Source organism: Bos taurus, chromosome 13 (genome assembly GCF_002263795.3).
Source record: "Bos taurus isolate L1 Dominette 01449 registration number 42190680 breed Hereford chromosome 13, ARS-UCD2.0, whole genome shotgun sequence".
NCBI lineage: Eukaryota > Metazoa > Chordata > Mammalia > Artiodactyla > Bovidae > Bos > Bos taurus.
Genome location: NC_037340.1, coordinates 52,381,284 through 52,398,093, shown reverse-complemented (window position 1 = coordinate 52,398,093; position 16,810 = coordinate 52,381,284). Strand labels below are relative to the sequence as shown.

General features: G+C 48.2%; 1 protein-coding gene across 2 annotated transcripts; it reads right to left on the bottom strand.

The window, feature by feature from the left end:
• Positions 1 to 8,884: 8,884 nt before the first annotated feature.
• Positions 8,885 to 15,361, bottom strand: CPXM1 (carboxypeptidase X, M14 family member 1). 2 transcript variants are annotated; one of them, NM_001015642.2, is given in 14 exon segments: positions 8,885 to 9,263; positions 9,364 to 9,466; positions 10,106 to 10,245; positions 10,655 to 10,952; positions 11,022 to 11,201; positions 11,289 to 11,485; positions 11,573 to 11,696; positions 12,016 to 12,104; positions 12,189 to 12,339; positions 12,903 to 12,993; positions 13,099 to 13,238; positions 13,332 to 13,441; positions 13,595 to 13,756; positions 15,042 to 15,231. In NM_001015642.2, coding segments are annotated over 14 exon segments (2,193 nt in total). In that variant the 5' UTR covers positions 15,208 to 15,231; the 3' UTR covers positions 8,885 to 9,021.
• Positions 15,362 to 16,810: the final 1,449 nt, after the last annotated feature.

Below are 16,810 nucleotides of genomic sequence, written 5' to 3'. Positions count from 1 at the left end.
CCTGGGGCACAAAGTGTTCTCCACCCTGAACTCCCTTCAGGGTGTGTTGAAGATCAACAGCTGCAGCAGCACAGGATTAAGTCCCCACAGAGGGAGACAGCAAATGCCCTCCACAAGTGCCAATATGTAGCTGACAGTACACTGAAAGGTACAGAACCTAGAATAGCCAAAACCATTTTGAAAAATAAAAACAAAGATATAGGATTCACATTAACCAATTTTTGTAGAGTTTTTTAAATTTAGTTTTTTATTTGTGGTAATATTTAGCACTGTAACCATTTTTAAATGTACTGTTAAAGATGCTGTTAAAGTGCTGCACTCAATACGCTGGCATATTTGGAAAACTCAGCAGTGGCCACAGGATTGGAAAAGGTCAGTTTTCATTCCAATCCCAAAGAAAGGCAATGCCAAAGAATGCTCAAACTACTGCACAATTGCACTCATCTCACACACTAGTAAAGTAATGCTCAAAATTCTCCAAGCCAGGCTTCAGCAATACGTGAACCATAAATTTCCAGATGTTCAAGCTGGATTTAGAAAAGGCAGAAGAACCAGAGATCAAATTGCCAACATCTGTTGGATCATTGAAAAAGCAAGAGAGTTCCAGAAAAACATCTACTTCTGCTTTATTGATTACGCCAAAGCCTTTGACTGTGTGGATCACAGCAAACTGTGGAAAACTCTTAAAGAGATGGGAATAGCAGACCACCTGACCCACCTCCTGAGAAATCCGTATGAAGGTCAAGAAGCAACAGTTAGAACTGGACATGAAACAACAAACTGGTTCCAAATCAGGAAAAGAATATGTCAAAGTTGTATATTGTCACCCTCCTTATTTAACTTATATGCAGACTACATCATGAGAAATGCTGGGCTGGATGAAGCACAAGCTGGAATCAAGATTGCCGGGAGAAATATCAATAGCCTCAGATATGCAGATGACACCACTGTTATGGCAGAAAGCGAAGAACTTAAAAGCCTCTTGATGAAAGTGAAAGAGGAGAGTGAAAAAGCTGGCTTAAAACTCAACATTCAGAAAACTAAGATCATGGCATCCAGTCCCATCACTTCATGGCAAATAGATGGGGAAACAGTGGAAACTGTGTCAGACTTTATTTATTTGGGCTCCAAAATCACTGCAGATGGTGACCGCAGCCATGAAATTAAAAGACACTTACTCCTTGGAAGAAAAGCTATGACCAGCCTAGACAGCATATTAAAAAGCAGAGGCATTACTTTGCCAACAAAGGTCTGTCTAATCAAGGCTATGGTTTTTCCAGTAGTCATGTATGGATGTGAGATTTAGACTATAAAGTTGACCACCAAAGAATTGATGCTTTTGAACTGTGGTGTTAGAGAAGACTCCTGAGAGTCCCTTGGACTGCAAGGAGATCCAACCACTCCATCCTAAAGGAAATCAGTCCTGAATATTCATTGGAAGGACTGATGCTGAATCTGAAACTCCAATACTTTGGCCACCTGATGCGAAAAACTGACTCATTGGAAAAGTCCCTGATGCTGGGAAAGATTAAAGGTGGGAGAAGGGGAAAACAGAGGATGAGATGGTTGGATGGCATCACTCACTTGATGGACATAAGTTTGAGTAAGCTCCAGGAGTTGGCAATGGACAGGGAAGGCTGGCGTGCTGCAGTCCATGGGGTCAAAAAGAGTCGGACATGACTGAGTGACTGAACTGAATATTTATCACTGTAATCACTTTTAAATGCACAGTTGGTGGCATCAGGTACATTCACAGAGGTGTAATGCTAGAAATATTTATCTATTGGGTTATCCAAAAGATTCATTCTTTCTTTTTTCCTGTAAGATGACTCTAGTAGTGCTCAGATGCCATCTAAAAAGGCATCTGAAATGCAAAACAAAAATTGTGCAGTGTATGGAGAAGGTGCTATGATAGATCAAAAGTGTTTGAAAGTGGTTTGCGGGGCTTCCCTGGTGGCTCAGTAGTAAAGAATCTGCCTAATAATACAGGAGATGCAGGTTTGATCCCTGATCCAGGAGGATCCCATATGCTGCAGAGAAGTTCAACCCGTGCCCTCCGACTATTGAACCTGTGCTCTAGGAGCTGTAACTACTGCAGCCCATATACCCTAGAGCTCATGCTTCACAATAAGAGAAGCTACCACACCAGAACTAGAGAGTAGCCCCCACTAGCTGCAACTATATAAAAGCTCACACAGCAAGGAAGACCCAGCACAGCCAAAAATAAATAGATAAGTAGGTAAAATTATTTTTTAAGTGGTTTGCAAAGTTTCATGCTGGAGATTTGTCTCTGGACGTTGCTCGATGATAGGGTAGACCAGTTGAAGTTGATAAGGATCAAATTGAAGCAGTAATTGAGAACAATCAATGTTATACCACATGGGAGATAGCTGGCATACTCAAAATATGCAAATCAAGCACTGAACATCATTTGCACCAGCTTTGTTATGTTAATCACTTTGATGTTTGGGTTCCACATAAGTTAAGTGAAAAAAACCTTCTTGACCTTATTTCCATCTCTGATTCACTACTTAAATGTAATGAAAATGTTCCATTTTTCAAACAAATAGTGACAGGTGATGAGAAGTGAATACTGTGCAATAATGTGGAATGGAAGAGATTGTGAAGCAAAAGAAATGAACCACCACCAACAGAAGACCGAAGACTGGTCTTCATCCAAAGAAGGTGATGTTGTGTATACGGTGGGATTGGAAAGGAGTCCTCTATTATGAGTTCCTTCCAGAAAACCAAACGATAAATTCCAACTGCTCCCAATCAGACCAACCGAAAGCAGCACTTGACGAAAAGCCTCCGGAATTAGTCAACAAAAAATGCATAATCTTCCATCCAAGTAATGCAAGTCCGAATGTTTCTTTGATTGCCAGGCAAAAACTGTTACAGCTTGCCTAGGAAGGTCTGATTCATCCCCTGTATTCACCAGACATTGCACCTTTGGATTTCCATTTATTTCAGTCTTTACAAAATTCTCTTAGTGGAAAAAATTTCAATTCCCTGAAAGACTGTAAAAGGCACCTGGGATAGTTCTTTGCTCAAAAAGATAAAAAATTTTGGGGAAGATGAAATTATGAAGTTGCCTGGAAAATGGCAGAAGGTAGTGGAACAACACAGTAATATGTTATTCAATAAAGTTCTTGGTGAAAAGGAAAAATGTGTCTTTCATTTTTACTTTAAAACTGAAGGAACTTTTTGGCCAACCCAATATTTCCAGAACTTTTTCATCATCCCAAACAGAAACATGTATGCATTAAGTTATAGGTCCCCATTCCCCTTACCCCCAATCCTTGGTAATCTCTATTCTTTTTTTCTTTAAAATTTTTACTAATTTTTATACACTTTTTAAAGGTATTCCATTTACAGATATACAAAATATTGACCAATTCCCCCATGTTGTACAATACATCCTTGAGAATATTTCACACCTAACAGTTCATACCCTTCACTTCCCCACACCTGTAATGCCCCTCCCCCCTCGATGGTAGCCAGTTTGCTCTCGGTATCTCTGAGCCTGCTTTTTTTATGTCATATTCACTAGTTCATTATATTTTTTTTTAGATTCCACATGTAAGTGATATCACATAGTATTTATCTTTCTCTGACCTGTTTCACTTCACATAAAGCCCTCCAAGACCAACTGTGTTTCTGCAAATGGCAAAATTTTGTTCTTTTTTATGGCTGAGTAGTATTCTACAATATGTATACATACCAAATCTTCTTTATCCATTCATCTGTTGACAAACACAGTTTGGTTTCATGTTTTGGCAATTGTAAATAATGCTGCTATGAACACTTTGGTGCAAGTATCTTTACCTACAGCTGGTTCATGTTGAGGTTTGATGGAAAACAACAAAATTCTGTAAAGCAATTATCCTTCAATACAAAAATAAAAAAAGAAAAGATAATTTTGGGGTTTTTTGGATATATACCCAGGAGTGGAAATGCTGGGTCATATAGTAGTTCTATTTTCAGTTTTTTGAGAAACCTCCATAACACTTCCCACAGTGGCTGCGCCAATTTACTTTTCCACCAGCAGTGGGATGGTTCGCTTTTCCCCACTTCCTCACCAACATTTGTTATTTGTGTTGTGTGTGTGTGTGTGTGTGTGTGTTCTTCTTGATGACAGCCATTCTGGCAAATGTGAGGTGATAGCTCATTGTGGTTTTGACTTGTATTTCTCTGATGATTAGCAACGGTGAGCATTTTTCCATATGCGAGTTGGCCATCTTCATTTCTTCTTTGGAAAAATGTTTATTCAGTTCTTCTGCCCATTTCTAAAAATTATTTATTTTTAATTAAGGATAATTGTTTTACTTTCCATTTTTTCAATATTTATTTTTACTTAACTGCGGTGCCAGGTCTTAGTTGCAGCACTCAGGATCGATTTACTGCAGCATTTGGACTCTCAGCTGCAGCATGTGGGATCTAGTTCCCTGACCAGGGATGGAACCCAGAGCCCCTGCGCTGGGACCTGGGAATCTTAGCAACTGCAACAGCAGGAAAGTTTTGTCTTCCTTTTTTTCTTATCAGGTTGTTAATGAGGTAACCTCTATTCTACTTTCTGTCTCTATAAATTTACCTGTTCTGGTAACTTCTATAAGAATTATATAGAAACATATAATATTTGTCCTCTTATGCGTGGCATATTTCACTTAACATGCTTTTTGTTAATGAGTTTTGTCTTTATTGACACATATCAGAATTTCATCCTTTTTATGGCTGAGTAATATTCTATTGTGTATTTACTACATTTTGCTTATTCATTCTTTTTTGATGGACAAAGATAGTGTCTGCCTTTTTGGCTATTGTGAATAATGCTGCTATGAACATTCATGTATACATATTTGTTTGAGTTCCTGCTTTAAATTTTTTTTGGATATATACCTAAAAGTGGAATTACTAAGTCATTTGGCAGTTCTATATTTAACTTTTAGAAGAACCACTAAACTCTTTTCCACAACAGCTGTAACATTTTACATTCCCACTAGCAATATACAAAGGTTCCAATTTCTCAACATCATTGCCAAAACTTATTTTCTACTTTATTGATGATAATAGCCATCCTAATGGGTGTGAAGGGCTATCTTGTTGTGGTTTTGATTTGCATTTCCCTGATGACTAATGATGTTGAGCATCTTTTCATGTACTTATTGGCCATTTGTGTATCTTCTTTGAAGAAATGTATTCAAGTCCTTGGAGAAGGAAATGGCAACCCACTCCAGTATTCTTGCCTGGAGAATCCCATGAATAGAGGAGCCTGGCAGGCTACAGTCCATAGGATGGCAAGAGTTGGACATGACTTAGTGACTAAACCATCACCACCACCATTCAAGTCCTTTGCGCATTTTTGAATTAGTTTTGCTGTTGAGTTGTAGGGGTTCTTTATGTATTCTGTATATTTAAGTTTCTGTAAATATTTTCTCCCATTCTTTGTGTTATCTTTTCAGTCTTTTGCAGTGTTCTTTGATGTACAAAAGTTTTAAATTATGACAAAATCTAATTTATCTATTTTTATTTTGTTGCCTGTGCTTTATCATATCCAATAAATCACTGACAAACCCAATGTCATGAAGATTTCCCTGTTTTCTTCTAGTTTTATAGTTTTAGCTGTTAAGTTAGATTTTTTATCCTTTTTTAAATAATATTTATTATTTATTTATTGGCTGCATTGGGTCTTTGTTGCTGAGTACAGGCTTTCTCTAGTTTCAGTGAGCAGGGGCTACTCTTTGTTGAAGTGCACAAGCTTCTCACTGCTGAGGCTTCTTTTGTTGCAGAGCACAGGCTACTCAGCAGTTGTGGTGCACGGGCCTAGTTGTCCCAAGGCATGTAGGATCTTCCCGGACCAGGGATCAAACCCATGTCCACTGCATTGGGGGTGGATTCCTAACCAGTGGATCACCAGGAAAGTCTGAGATTTTTTTTAAATCAATTTTTAGGTAATTTGTGTATATAATATAAGGATCCAACTTCATTTTTTTGCATGTGCAAACTACCCGATTATAAAATGTATCATAAAGCTACAAAGGTCAAGACAGTGTGATATTGTGATATTGGTGAAAGAATAGATACATACCAATGCAAAAGACTAAAAATTCCAGAAATAGACCCACACAAATAAGGTCAACAGATTTTTAATAAAGGTATAAAGGCATTTCAATGGAGAAAGAACAGTCTTTTCACCAAAAGGTGCTATAAAAAACTGGACTTCCATATGCAAAAAAAAAAAAAGATTTATATCTCATATATATATAAATTAACTCAAAGGGATCATAAACCTAAATGTGATATGCAAAACTGTAAAACTCTTAGAAGGAAATATAGGGAAAAATCTTCATGATTTTTGGTTGGTCAAAGAATTCTCATATAGGACACAAAAAGAACCATCTACAAAAGAAAAAACTGATAAACTAAACTTTATCAAAATGTAAAACTTCTCTGCAAAGAACACTAGCAAAAGAATTAAAAGATGAAGCAAGAGATTGGAGATAAAATTTGCAAGTCATTTGTCAGATAAAGGGTTTATATCCAACTCTCAAAACTCAAAAATAAGAAAATAAATCGCTAGATTTTTAAATGGAAAAATAACTATTTTCTTGGTCTCTTATACAGGACGCTTTTCTCCTGCTACTTTGAAGATTCTCTCTTTAGGCTTCCCTGGTGGCTCAGTGGTAAAGAATCCACCTGCAAATGCAGGAGACACGGGTTTGATCCCAGAAAGATTCCACATACCGCTGAGTAACATGTGCAAGGATTTCCCTGTAGTATATAATGTTTCCCCAGGAACGCCTTCAGTTTTACTAGATTGTGCATCTTCGTATTGTCATGTATGTCAAGTGTAATGCAACGACAAATGGTACAGACACAAACAAGGTTTAGGGTTAGGACTGGAGGGAACTTCTCAGCAAGGAGCTAAGATCATGCATACAGTGCCTCAAAGTTCCATTATACAAAAGATGGCTTGCTAGGCCAGGAAGGGCTGATCTTGCTGTTAGAAGAGCAGGAGAGGGGCCACTTGGCATATATATGAGGAGAGTAGACGGCACCTTAGAATCCCTTGACCACTACGTAACAGAGGGAGTTTTCTGGCCAGGGGAATGTCTTGCTAGAGGTGGGGGAAAGCCAGAGATGGAGTTCACATGCCATTTCAGTTATGCTGAACTAGCTGTTTCTAGGGTACCCAAGAGAGAAGGGAAAAGATTCACTGGAAATGTTCAGCCTGGGTGTGTTCAGTTATGTGATTATATAATATCCCCTTCTGTTTCTGTTAACTTTCTTTGCCCTGAAAGAAATTTCAGGGCAAAGTTTCTTCGTCTGCTTTTTCTTTAACTTTCTTTGTCTACTATTAAGATAGCCACTCCTGCTTTCCTTTGATTAATATTTGCACGATATATCTTTTTTTATCCTTTTACTTTCAAAGTGCATATATCTTTACACCTGAAATGTTTGTTGTAATATACGGTTGAGTTATTCACTGTGCCAATAAGTTGTCCACTTATGTGTACTTTTCATTATATATATTAAACTTATAAAACTAATTTTTTAAAAACATTTTGCTGCACAGGAAGCATTAGAGGTGGGGAGAAAAGGAGCAGGGAGATGGGAGGTGTGGCACTAAATCCCTCGTGGTGATCTGAGATTGAAAATGAGAGAGGGACAGAGACAAGGACAATGCAACAGCCCATCACTAGGTAAAGGTTACACAATAGGCTACATGGATATCTTTGTGGCATATTTTGCTTGTTAGTATTTCCCCCATTCCTGCCCTTGCAAGCTCTCCTTTGAATTGCCGGGGGCTTAGGAGCCTGGAAACTACATTTTGTGGGCTCCTTTGCAAACTAGGTTACAGCTAGATTGGACTGCACAGTGGACTTCATATGTTGGAAATAGAAAGCAGAATGAAGGAGGAAATCTTTCTGTCTCCAGCCACAGCAGGCGACCACAGGTGATTACAGCTATTGGTGGCCACAGGTGGTGGTGGGTCCAGTACCAAATACAGGCTTATAAATCCAGATCAAGGATATTATCAGCTTCTTGATTTCTAAGTAGAACTCCCTTGTCCCTTTTTTTCATCCAGCTCTTTCAACATCTCTATATCCAAGGTCCAGCATTAAATTCCCTTCTTCTTGAAATACCTTGAATGGACATGAGTTTGAACAAGCTCCGGGAGTTGGTGATGGACAATAAGTCTGACATGCTACAGTCCACGGGGTCACAGAGTTGGACACGCATGAGTGACTGAACTGAACTACCTGCAGTTGGTTGTTTTTCTGGCAAGACACTGACTGATGCACAACTTCTCCTTGTCTGAAAGAAACAAATCGCATCCCATCATTTATCAGCATTCTCCAGAAGGGCTGGTGAAGCAAACCCAAATGCTCTCGGCTATGCTCTCTTTGCTTTTCTCCCTGGAGCTCTCCCTGTCCGGGCCCCCACACCACCTCCCATCTACACTTTGAGAACTGTCACCTCTACTGCATCCTGATTGACACTCAGTGCTGTATTCCACTCCCATGTGTGCAACTCCCCTGTCTCCGCTCCCACAGCAGCCAGCCTCCACCTGGCACGCGTGTCCCCTCTCTCTACTGGGAGCCCCGGGAGGTTGAGAAGCAGTGTTTACCCTTGACTCCTTGCATGGCTGGCACTGAGGAGGTGCTTACAGAATGTTTCACAGCACCAAGTGTCACCTGCCACAGAAGCTGATGGGTTGATGGGATGAGCTGCTCTGCCAAGCCCTAGTTCGGGAAGAACCCAGGTGGGATCCTCTTTCCAAAACTATTTTTCCAGAAGTTAACTGATGAGAGTAGCCAAGTGTTTGCAGAATAAGATCAGGGAAGAGGATCTGGAACATAGAGACCACAGGAAGACCGGCTGAGGTGCCAACTAGCTTTAATGAGCCCAAGCACCTTTCCCCTACACCCTGTCCTCCCCTCCCCACTCAGTGACCCCTCCTCCAGTTCTGGACAGGTCCAGCCTGCCCAAGCCTCTGGGGCTGTTCAGCTGGAGGTGTTAATTCTTCTGTCCCCTCAGCCGTTCCAGCCGCCTCCGAAGGTCCGGGGGCACCTTGGCCCCAGCTGCCAGCAGCTCTCGAAGTCTCTGTTTGGGAGTCTTGGTGAGGCGGAAATTGCAGGGCACAGGGCCCTCTTCAAAGGTGACCCGGCAGCTCCGTGTCACTGTGTGGTAGCCCTCCGCGCTGGCGGTCACCATGTAGTCCCCTGGGGTCAGCAGGCGCCAATAATCCCCGCCCCATGCTGAGAGAAGTGAAGGGCAAGATCAGCGTCCAGTGGCCTGCAGCTTTTGACCTGGTTAACGCCTCCCACACTGCCCCTATCCCCTCCCCCACGCACCCACCTGTTGTTACATCATGGTTAATCCCATCTACAGAAATGACGGCATCAGCAATCCCAAGCTCTGTGTCTTTGTCCCTCACAACTCCAGCAATGCCCATGCGCACCTGTGCAGGAAAAGGTTATCAAAATCCCTTTGCTTCCGCGACCAGTTTATTTTCTGGCTCTGTATCCTACAAATTTGATAGAGGTGCTGCATCTACTCTGTTCCTAGGTGACAATACTCTGGTGGAAGTATCTCCTGACTGATAAATGGCATCTGGACCAAGACAAATATAAACGCCTGGCAGGAGGGCGTATCTTTGGGCTTTCCCTGAGTTCACTGATTCTCGTTATGGGCTTGTCTTTTAAAATCTTTGGAAACTATACTTACGGAGTTGTTCCAAGGGACATGAGTTCCTGCGGAAAGTGAAGAGTCTATGCCAGGGTACTTCCTGCACTTGCATAATCAGTCTTTTCTGAGAATAGCTCTGGGTCTGCTCCATGGACACTGCCTGGAGTGCAGTCAGGTCCACTCCCGCTCTCCAACAATGTCTGACACCACCCTGCTGGCAAACTCTGCTTCCTATCCTGTATCCCTCCAAGGCAGTCTGATGCCAAGTGAGTGTGACCCATGGCACTGGTGAGTCAGAATGGCTCAGCCTGACCTCAGGAGACCTCCCTGTTGGGAGATGTGTCCAACATGGAGAACAGACCAGTCAGCAGTGACTCGGGCAGGTGGAGAGTGGGGGAAATTCAGATCCAACCTGTTCCAGGTAGGTGAGAAGGGCATCTTTGTTGTTCTCCCACTCCTGGGGCAGTTCGTTCTCATGAGGGAATTTGTCACAGGACAGCTCCACAGTGACCTCAAAGCAGTTGGTGTGTAGGTAGCTGAAGTCATTCATGCCTAGGGGTACCACAGACACTGGAGCCTAAGCAGGCGGGACGGGAGCCCTGCCCTCCCAGCGCCCTCCTCTGGGAGACACTTCCTGGTGACAACTAACACTGGCGCTGTATGTGAGAGCAGACTGTCTCATTGGGGCAGGGTGATGGGGATGGGGCTAGAGCTTCCCTGATGGCTCAGCTGGTAAAGAATCTGCCTGCAATGCAGGAGACCCAGGTTTGATTACCAGGTCAGGAAGATCCCCTGGAGAAGGGAATGGCAACCCACTCCAGTATTCTTGCCTGGAGAATTTCAAGGACGGAGGAGCCTGGCGGGCTACAGTCCATGGGTTGCAGAGTCAGACACGACTAAGTGACTAACACTTTTTTTTCACTTTTATGGGAATGGGATAACCCCACCCTCGGGCACATACTCCCAGGAACTGTGTGCCAGTCAGCCCCGTTGATGATGCTGCCGTACAGGGAGAAGTCCTGGCTGTGGCAGGGTCGTCGATCTGGGTCCTGCATGGCCCGATTAGTGCCCGCATAGACAGTGCTGAGCCAGCGAAACACAGCCTCATCCGGGGTGGGCGTGAGTTCACGGGCAGCCCACGGAGTCCGAGTCATGTCGAAGGGGTAGGATACCACGAGCTCACCCCCGTGGAGGTTGGCACTTAGCACAAAAGGGATCCGCTGCATCCACTTGATCACTGCCCATGTTTCAGGAGCCACCTGGACAAGGGCAGGTCAGGGGAGTGGGAGACAGAGACAAAGGCCCCCGGGGTGGTCCAGAATACTCACAGTGGCATTGGGCAGAGTGTAGTAAGTGGGCAGTGGCAGGTGATGGTTGGGGACAGTGTCAGGTACCAGCCCTTCATCTTCTGCTTCCCACAGTGGTGTGTTGAGATCAGCAAAATTATGGTTAAGATCAATGCCCTGATGGTTCCAGCGGCCCTCTGCCCAGCCCACCAGCTCTGAGCCCTGCCGGGGAGGAAGTCTGTTCAAGCGAAGCAGGCTCCAGGCACCATGGCAGAAGGAGCAGGCTGGCCCTCAGGCCAAGTGGCCTACCCGGCGGAAGGCAGTCTCGTAGCCATCAGGATTCATGGAGGGCAGCAGGTGAATGCGCGTCTCGGTGAGCAGCCGGGTCACCCTCGGGTCCCCTCTCAGGAACTCATGACACAGGAACTGCATTAGAAGCAGGAGCAACTCCCGCCCCAAGGCCTCATTCCCATGCATGCCGGCCACATAGCGCACCTCAGGCTCTCCTGGGAACAAACAGGGGCTTGCAGCTGGCTCACGCACCTGCCCCTCCCTGCTGCTGTGCCCACCTCTTCCACCCCACGTGCCAGTACCCAGCTCATGCTCCCCGGGCTGGTCCGACATTTCCATCACATACAGCTTCAAGCCCTGGTGGCTCTTCCCGATGCTGTAGATGCGGGTGATGTTGGGGCACTGTTCGTTCACTTGCTTCATCAGCTGGGGGGTGAATGTAGCATGGTGAGGGGCATGGGAGGAGCAGACCCAGGGCTCAGACCACACGAGGCCACGGAGGGACTTCAAAAGTTTGCGAGGGCCCATACGATGGGTACACCATGGCACAGTACAGGAGGGGGCAGCAGCCATGGAAGGAACGGTCAGAATAAGAGAAGCACCAAAGCAAGGGAAATCGTGGAAGTTTAGGGGTCAAAAGGAGGGTGAGATGGAGGGGGACATGAGAGCAATCATAGCAAGTTATGCCCTGATGGGCAGGAGACCTGAGATGAGCAGATCCTTCCTCCTGGGTCATAGGGGTTACCTTCCTCATGGCTTTATAATCATGATGCCGGAAGTCTAGTGAGTCGGAGGATCCCAGCATGGGAACCTCAGGGAATAGACCATTGGGATCTGGTAGAGGATGAATTCACAGTAAATGGTGAGTTCCCAGGGGAGGGTGTGCCCTGCCCAGCTAACCCTTGTCTTTCTCCCCACCTGAGACCGGGCAGGCCAGGATCTCTGCCCGGAGGCAAGAGGCACCTCCCTGGAGCCAGGTCTGGGGCAGCAGGCGAATGAAACGGGCCACCTGGGGCTCAGGCAGGAGATTTAGCACTGGTGTCTCTGGATCTGAATTGGCAGGAAATACCTGAGGGCATCAAGTCCTTTGTAAGGGCCGCTTGAACCCTAGCAGCCTGGCTCAGGGCCCAGGAAGATGCTCAGGCCTGTGAGCTCAATGAAAAACCCACCCTAGTGGGCTCAGCTAGACACTTGCTCGCTGTGTCAAACACAGATCGCTGCCCACATCCTTTGCCAACAGGCAGCCCTAGGCAGCCATACTTTCCAGTTTAGTCACAGCTCATTAGACCAATATGGCCATGTGACTCAGGAGCAGGCAATCCTGAAGCTGGCCAGGATCCCACACTGTAGCCTGAGGAGATGAGAAGTGATGCAAGGAACCCCATCGCCAGAAGGGGTGTTCCAGCAGGAAGCTGTGGCATGAGGAAGTATTTGGGAAGGATGCGGGCATGGTCCAAAGCAACCTGGCTCCTGAGGCTGTCTGCCGGGTGCCACCCATCCTTTCTCCTGGGATGCCCAAGTGGGCACCTGTGTCCTGTCCTCAGAGGAGTCCAAGCCCAGCCCAGCACCCTACAGTGGGCCAGGAGCCCAACTCCCAGCACAGAGGGCCCCAGCCACCATGGGACTTCTCACCGCATCCATCCCGCTGCTGCGATTCTTACTCCCCCACCAGGTCCGACTGTCATTGCTGAACTGGACTTTGTATGAAGTGACCCAGTCATATCTGGCAGGAAAGGTGGGCAGAGATCATGGGTGGCCCCCAAGCCTCCCACACCAGTCCTCCTGAGTCTGCCCATAATTTCCCTGGCCTGGAGCTGTCCTGCCTCACCTCCAGATGGAGTTCCTGCCCTGTGTGATAATGCCCGAGAAGCGGGTGGGGTGCCTAGCATCCACCTGAAGCCATGGCTCGGCATCCTGCTGCTCGGCGCACCAGGCCCCATCAAAAAGATCACCATCTTCCAGGCCTGACTGTGGGCACAGGACGCAGCAATCAGAACCGGGTAGGCCTTAAGGGAAGGTGGGAAGGGCAGGGAAGAAGGTCCTAGGGGTTGCCTTGCTGACCTGGATGTTGAGCCGTCCTCTGTGTGGTCCAAGACCAAAGGATTGGCTACTAGATGCATCGAGCTGGTTATCTGAAACTCGCAGGGACTCTAGGCCCAAAGGGGGACAGTCTGGGACAGGGACAAAGCAGTAAGTTGGGAAAAGAGAAACAGTGGTCAGGGCAAGTGGAAAGCTGAACCCACACTTGCCCGTGTGGCCAAGAGCTACATTAGTTCATGTCCCAGAGACTGCAAGTCTGGGCAAGGCCCTTGGAGTGGTGGTACCTGGTTCTTGCTTCTCAGGGAGGTCAAGGGTCCCTGAAGGGCTGGTGGTCACTGAAGGCCTGGCAGTCACTGGGGGTGTGGGGCGAGTTAGCTTCTTTCGCTTCTTCATGACGATCTTTTTCTTCTTGATGACTCGAATCCGGACATGCTGTTCTGAAGTCCCTGGAGACCAAAGAGGCAGAGAAGCAGGGAAGGAAATGATGGCAGGAAACCTCAAATGGAGAGGTCTACCACCCTAAGAAAACCTACAAGTTCACAGGAGGCCCTACCACACGTATCCAAGGACCTTAGCATGGACTTTAAGGCCCTCAGTCTGACCCCAACCTACTGTTCCAGCCACTTCCTTGATTCCTTCTCCCCTCTGATGTGACATTGCCACTAGGAACTACTTGCTTGCTCCAAAGAGCTGAAGTTGGTTCTTTAACTCCTTCTTTGCCTGGCTGTCCCCTTCCCTATCATATATCCACCACCTTTGACTTTATTTTCGAATTCCCATTCTTTATTCACATCTCAGTCCAGATGCACTTCAGGGAGCCTTCCTTAGCTCCAGGCTCAGTCTCATGCCCCCAAAGCCTCTGTGCCACTTCCATCACTGTGCTGAGAGGTCCTGTCCTCAAACCCATGTCTGTCCAGGTGTTCAGGCTTTCCAGAGTTGGACCCCTGCCCTGCCTGCCCTTCAGTATAAAGCATTCATTGCACAGGCCAGATGCCACTGGTTCCCCACTGAGATCCACAGCTGCCCCTCCCTCCCCCCAACACACACACTGTACATAACTGTCAGGGATTGGTACCTTTGCACACACTGTTTCCCTCTTGGCTGCCCTCCTCTTCAGCTCTTCCTAATTCAGAGCTACCTTTCAGAACCAGTTCCACCTGCCTCTCCCAAGAAGCCCTCCGAGGTTGCCAATCCCCGTGCCTTCCTCCTCTCTATTGCCACATATGAGAAGCTGGGAAGTCCGGCAGCCTTCCCAGTCCCCACCCCAGGCAGAGCCGCGTCCCTCCAGGGCACCTGGCAGAGAGCGCTTCCTCCCTTCCTCTGTTCTTTTCCTTTCAGCCGCTGGCTCAAGGCCCACACAGTCTTGCTCTGCACCCTCCTCGGTGTCTTTGCACCTCTCTCTACCCTCCTCCTGGCTCTAGCCTCAGTTTCCCCATCCGAGAAACAGGAAGGTTTGGGGCTGGAAGAGGCAGCATCCCACTGGCTCCTGTCCCAGGACTGCTGACTTGGTCTGGCCGGGAATTAGGGCTGCTGAGTCAGCAGCCATTGTACCGCGCAGGGAGTGTGTGCGCGTGGGGCAGGGTCGCCACCCAGGCGCTAGGCAGAGTGCGGCGTGTGTGGCGTGTGTGAGGTGTGTGCGCGCGTGCTGGGGAGGGGTCGCCACACGGGGGTCGGAAGAGTGGGACAACCGATTAGCGGGAGAAGCGGGCATTGGGTAGGACGGAAGCTCACCGTTCTCCTTCCCCGCGGACGGCTGTGCCGGGCTGCTATGGGGGGTCGGGACCGGGACCTTGGTGGTCGCGGGCGACGCCAGGCCCAGCACGGAGGTGCTGGGCGCCCCTAAACCCACATCGACGGCAGGCGCGAAGGTGGCCAAGGCGAGCAGGAGACCCCACATGGCGGGGTCCAAGGCGCGGACGCACTGGGCTCGCGGTGGCCGGTGGGTTCGCCTCTTCCTGCTGGGGCTCTGGAGCCCCCCGCCCCTTCCTGCCGCCGCTGCACGCCCGCCCACAGCCCGCTCGCTGGCCTCGGACCCCGGGAGCCGAGGGGTTGGGAAGGGAGGGGAAGGGAAGGAGGGAAGGGAGGAGGAAGGGGAGGGCCCAGACCGGCCGCCCCGGGTCTCCGCACCCACCGACTCTGCCCTCATCTCCGCTCCCCCCCGCATACCCCCTCGAGCTCACCCGCCTCGCTCGGGCTCTGCCCTTTACCGTCGGCAAAGGCCCCAGGCACCCTGGATTCCACTCAGTCCTGTGAGCCCGTCCCACAGTGGGCACCTACTGTGTACCATGCCCGGCGCCGGGCACATTACCCGTGGCCTACAATCAAACCTTGTCTCACAAACTGGTAAACTGAGGCTTAGAACGGCGAATTGACAGTTTAGGTAGCAAAGCCGAGAACTTTGGGGCGGAAACTACAACCCGGGAGGGAAATCTGTCCAGAGCCAGAACCCCCTGCCAGGAAGGTTGGGACGGAAAGAGGCTGAGGGGAAACTGAGGCGGAGGCAGGGTTACGGGGTGGGGGAGGGCTGGGATCTTTCTGAAGGACACCGAGGGGCCCCGCCAGAGGCTATGCTTCCCATCCCCCACCCCGGCGCCCGGCCTCTCTGCTCTTTTCGTTTCCCTAGCCTCCCCTCCTCCGGCTGCCACGTTCCGGGGTTACATAACCCGAGTAGAGAAGACCGAGTCGATACCCGGCGGGCTGAGGCCCGGGGAAGGGGGGAGGGAGAGACTTGATGCGCATCCTGCCCTGCCCCACCCCAAGCTTTTCTGGGAGCCCGCAGCCCTGGGTCTCTGTCTTCGGGACCACCTCGGATTCCGGGATTCCAGAGCGTAGGACCCTCCCCATGCCTCTCCGAGGCCCCCTTTGGCTCCCCATTCCAGGGTCGCCTCCCCAGCGGGAAGGAATTCGTTCTCTGTGCGCCTCTGGCCGGTGTTTTACCATTGCAAGGATCCTGCCAGGGATACACTGCCATCCCCAAGTAAGATGCAGTGCCCAGAGGTGACCGGGAAAACTCTAGAGTGTGGTAGGATATGGGGGGTGGGGGGATGTTGTGGGGAGGGGCTTGAGCAAATGTTTTCTGCAAGATCACTACCCATATGAACAATTTGAATTACCTCATCGGCGTGTCAGCACCCATCTCGCCAGATCTCTCCAAAGAAATATGCGCTCCCGGAACTGAGACCCACCCTCAGTAACAACCCCCAGTCTCATAGATACAAGTCCCGGAGCTCCTGGAGGTTTGTGGTCCACCCTATGCACTCTGGGTAGAGAACTTCCGAAAGGGAGCAACGGGGACAGGGCCCCTATGGGTCCTGCTCCCGCCTTAGAGCACCCGGCCTGGATGCCACTGCTGAGTACCAGGCACCAGAGGAGGATTTAGTAAAACTCAAGGAAGGCGTGCCAAACCTGAGGGCCCCAAAATGCCCTGGCCAAGTCAGCGGCAGAAAGACAGTACTGCGGCCCCAGGCCTCGCAGAGGTGGGAGGCCAGGAGAGACTCCGG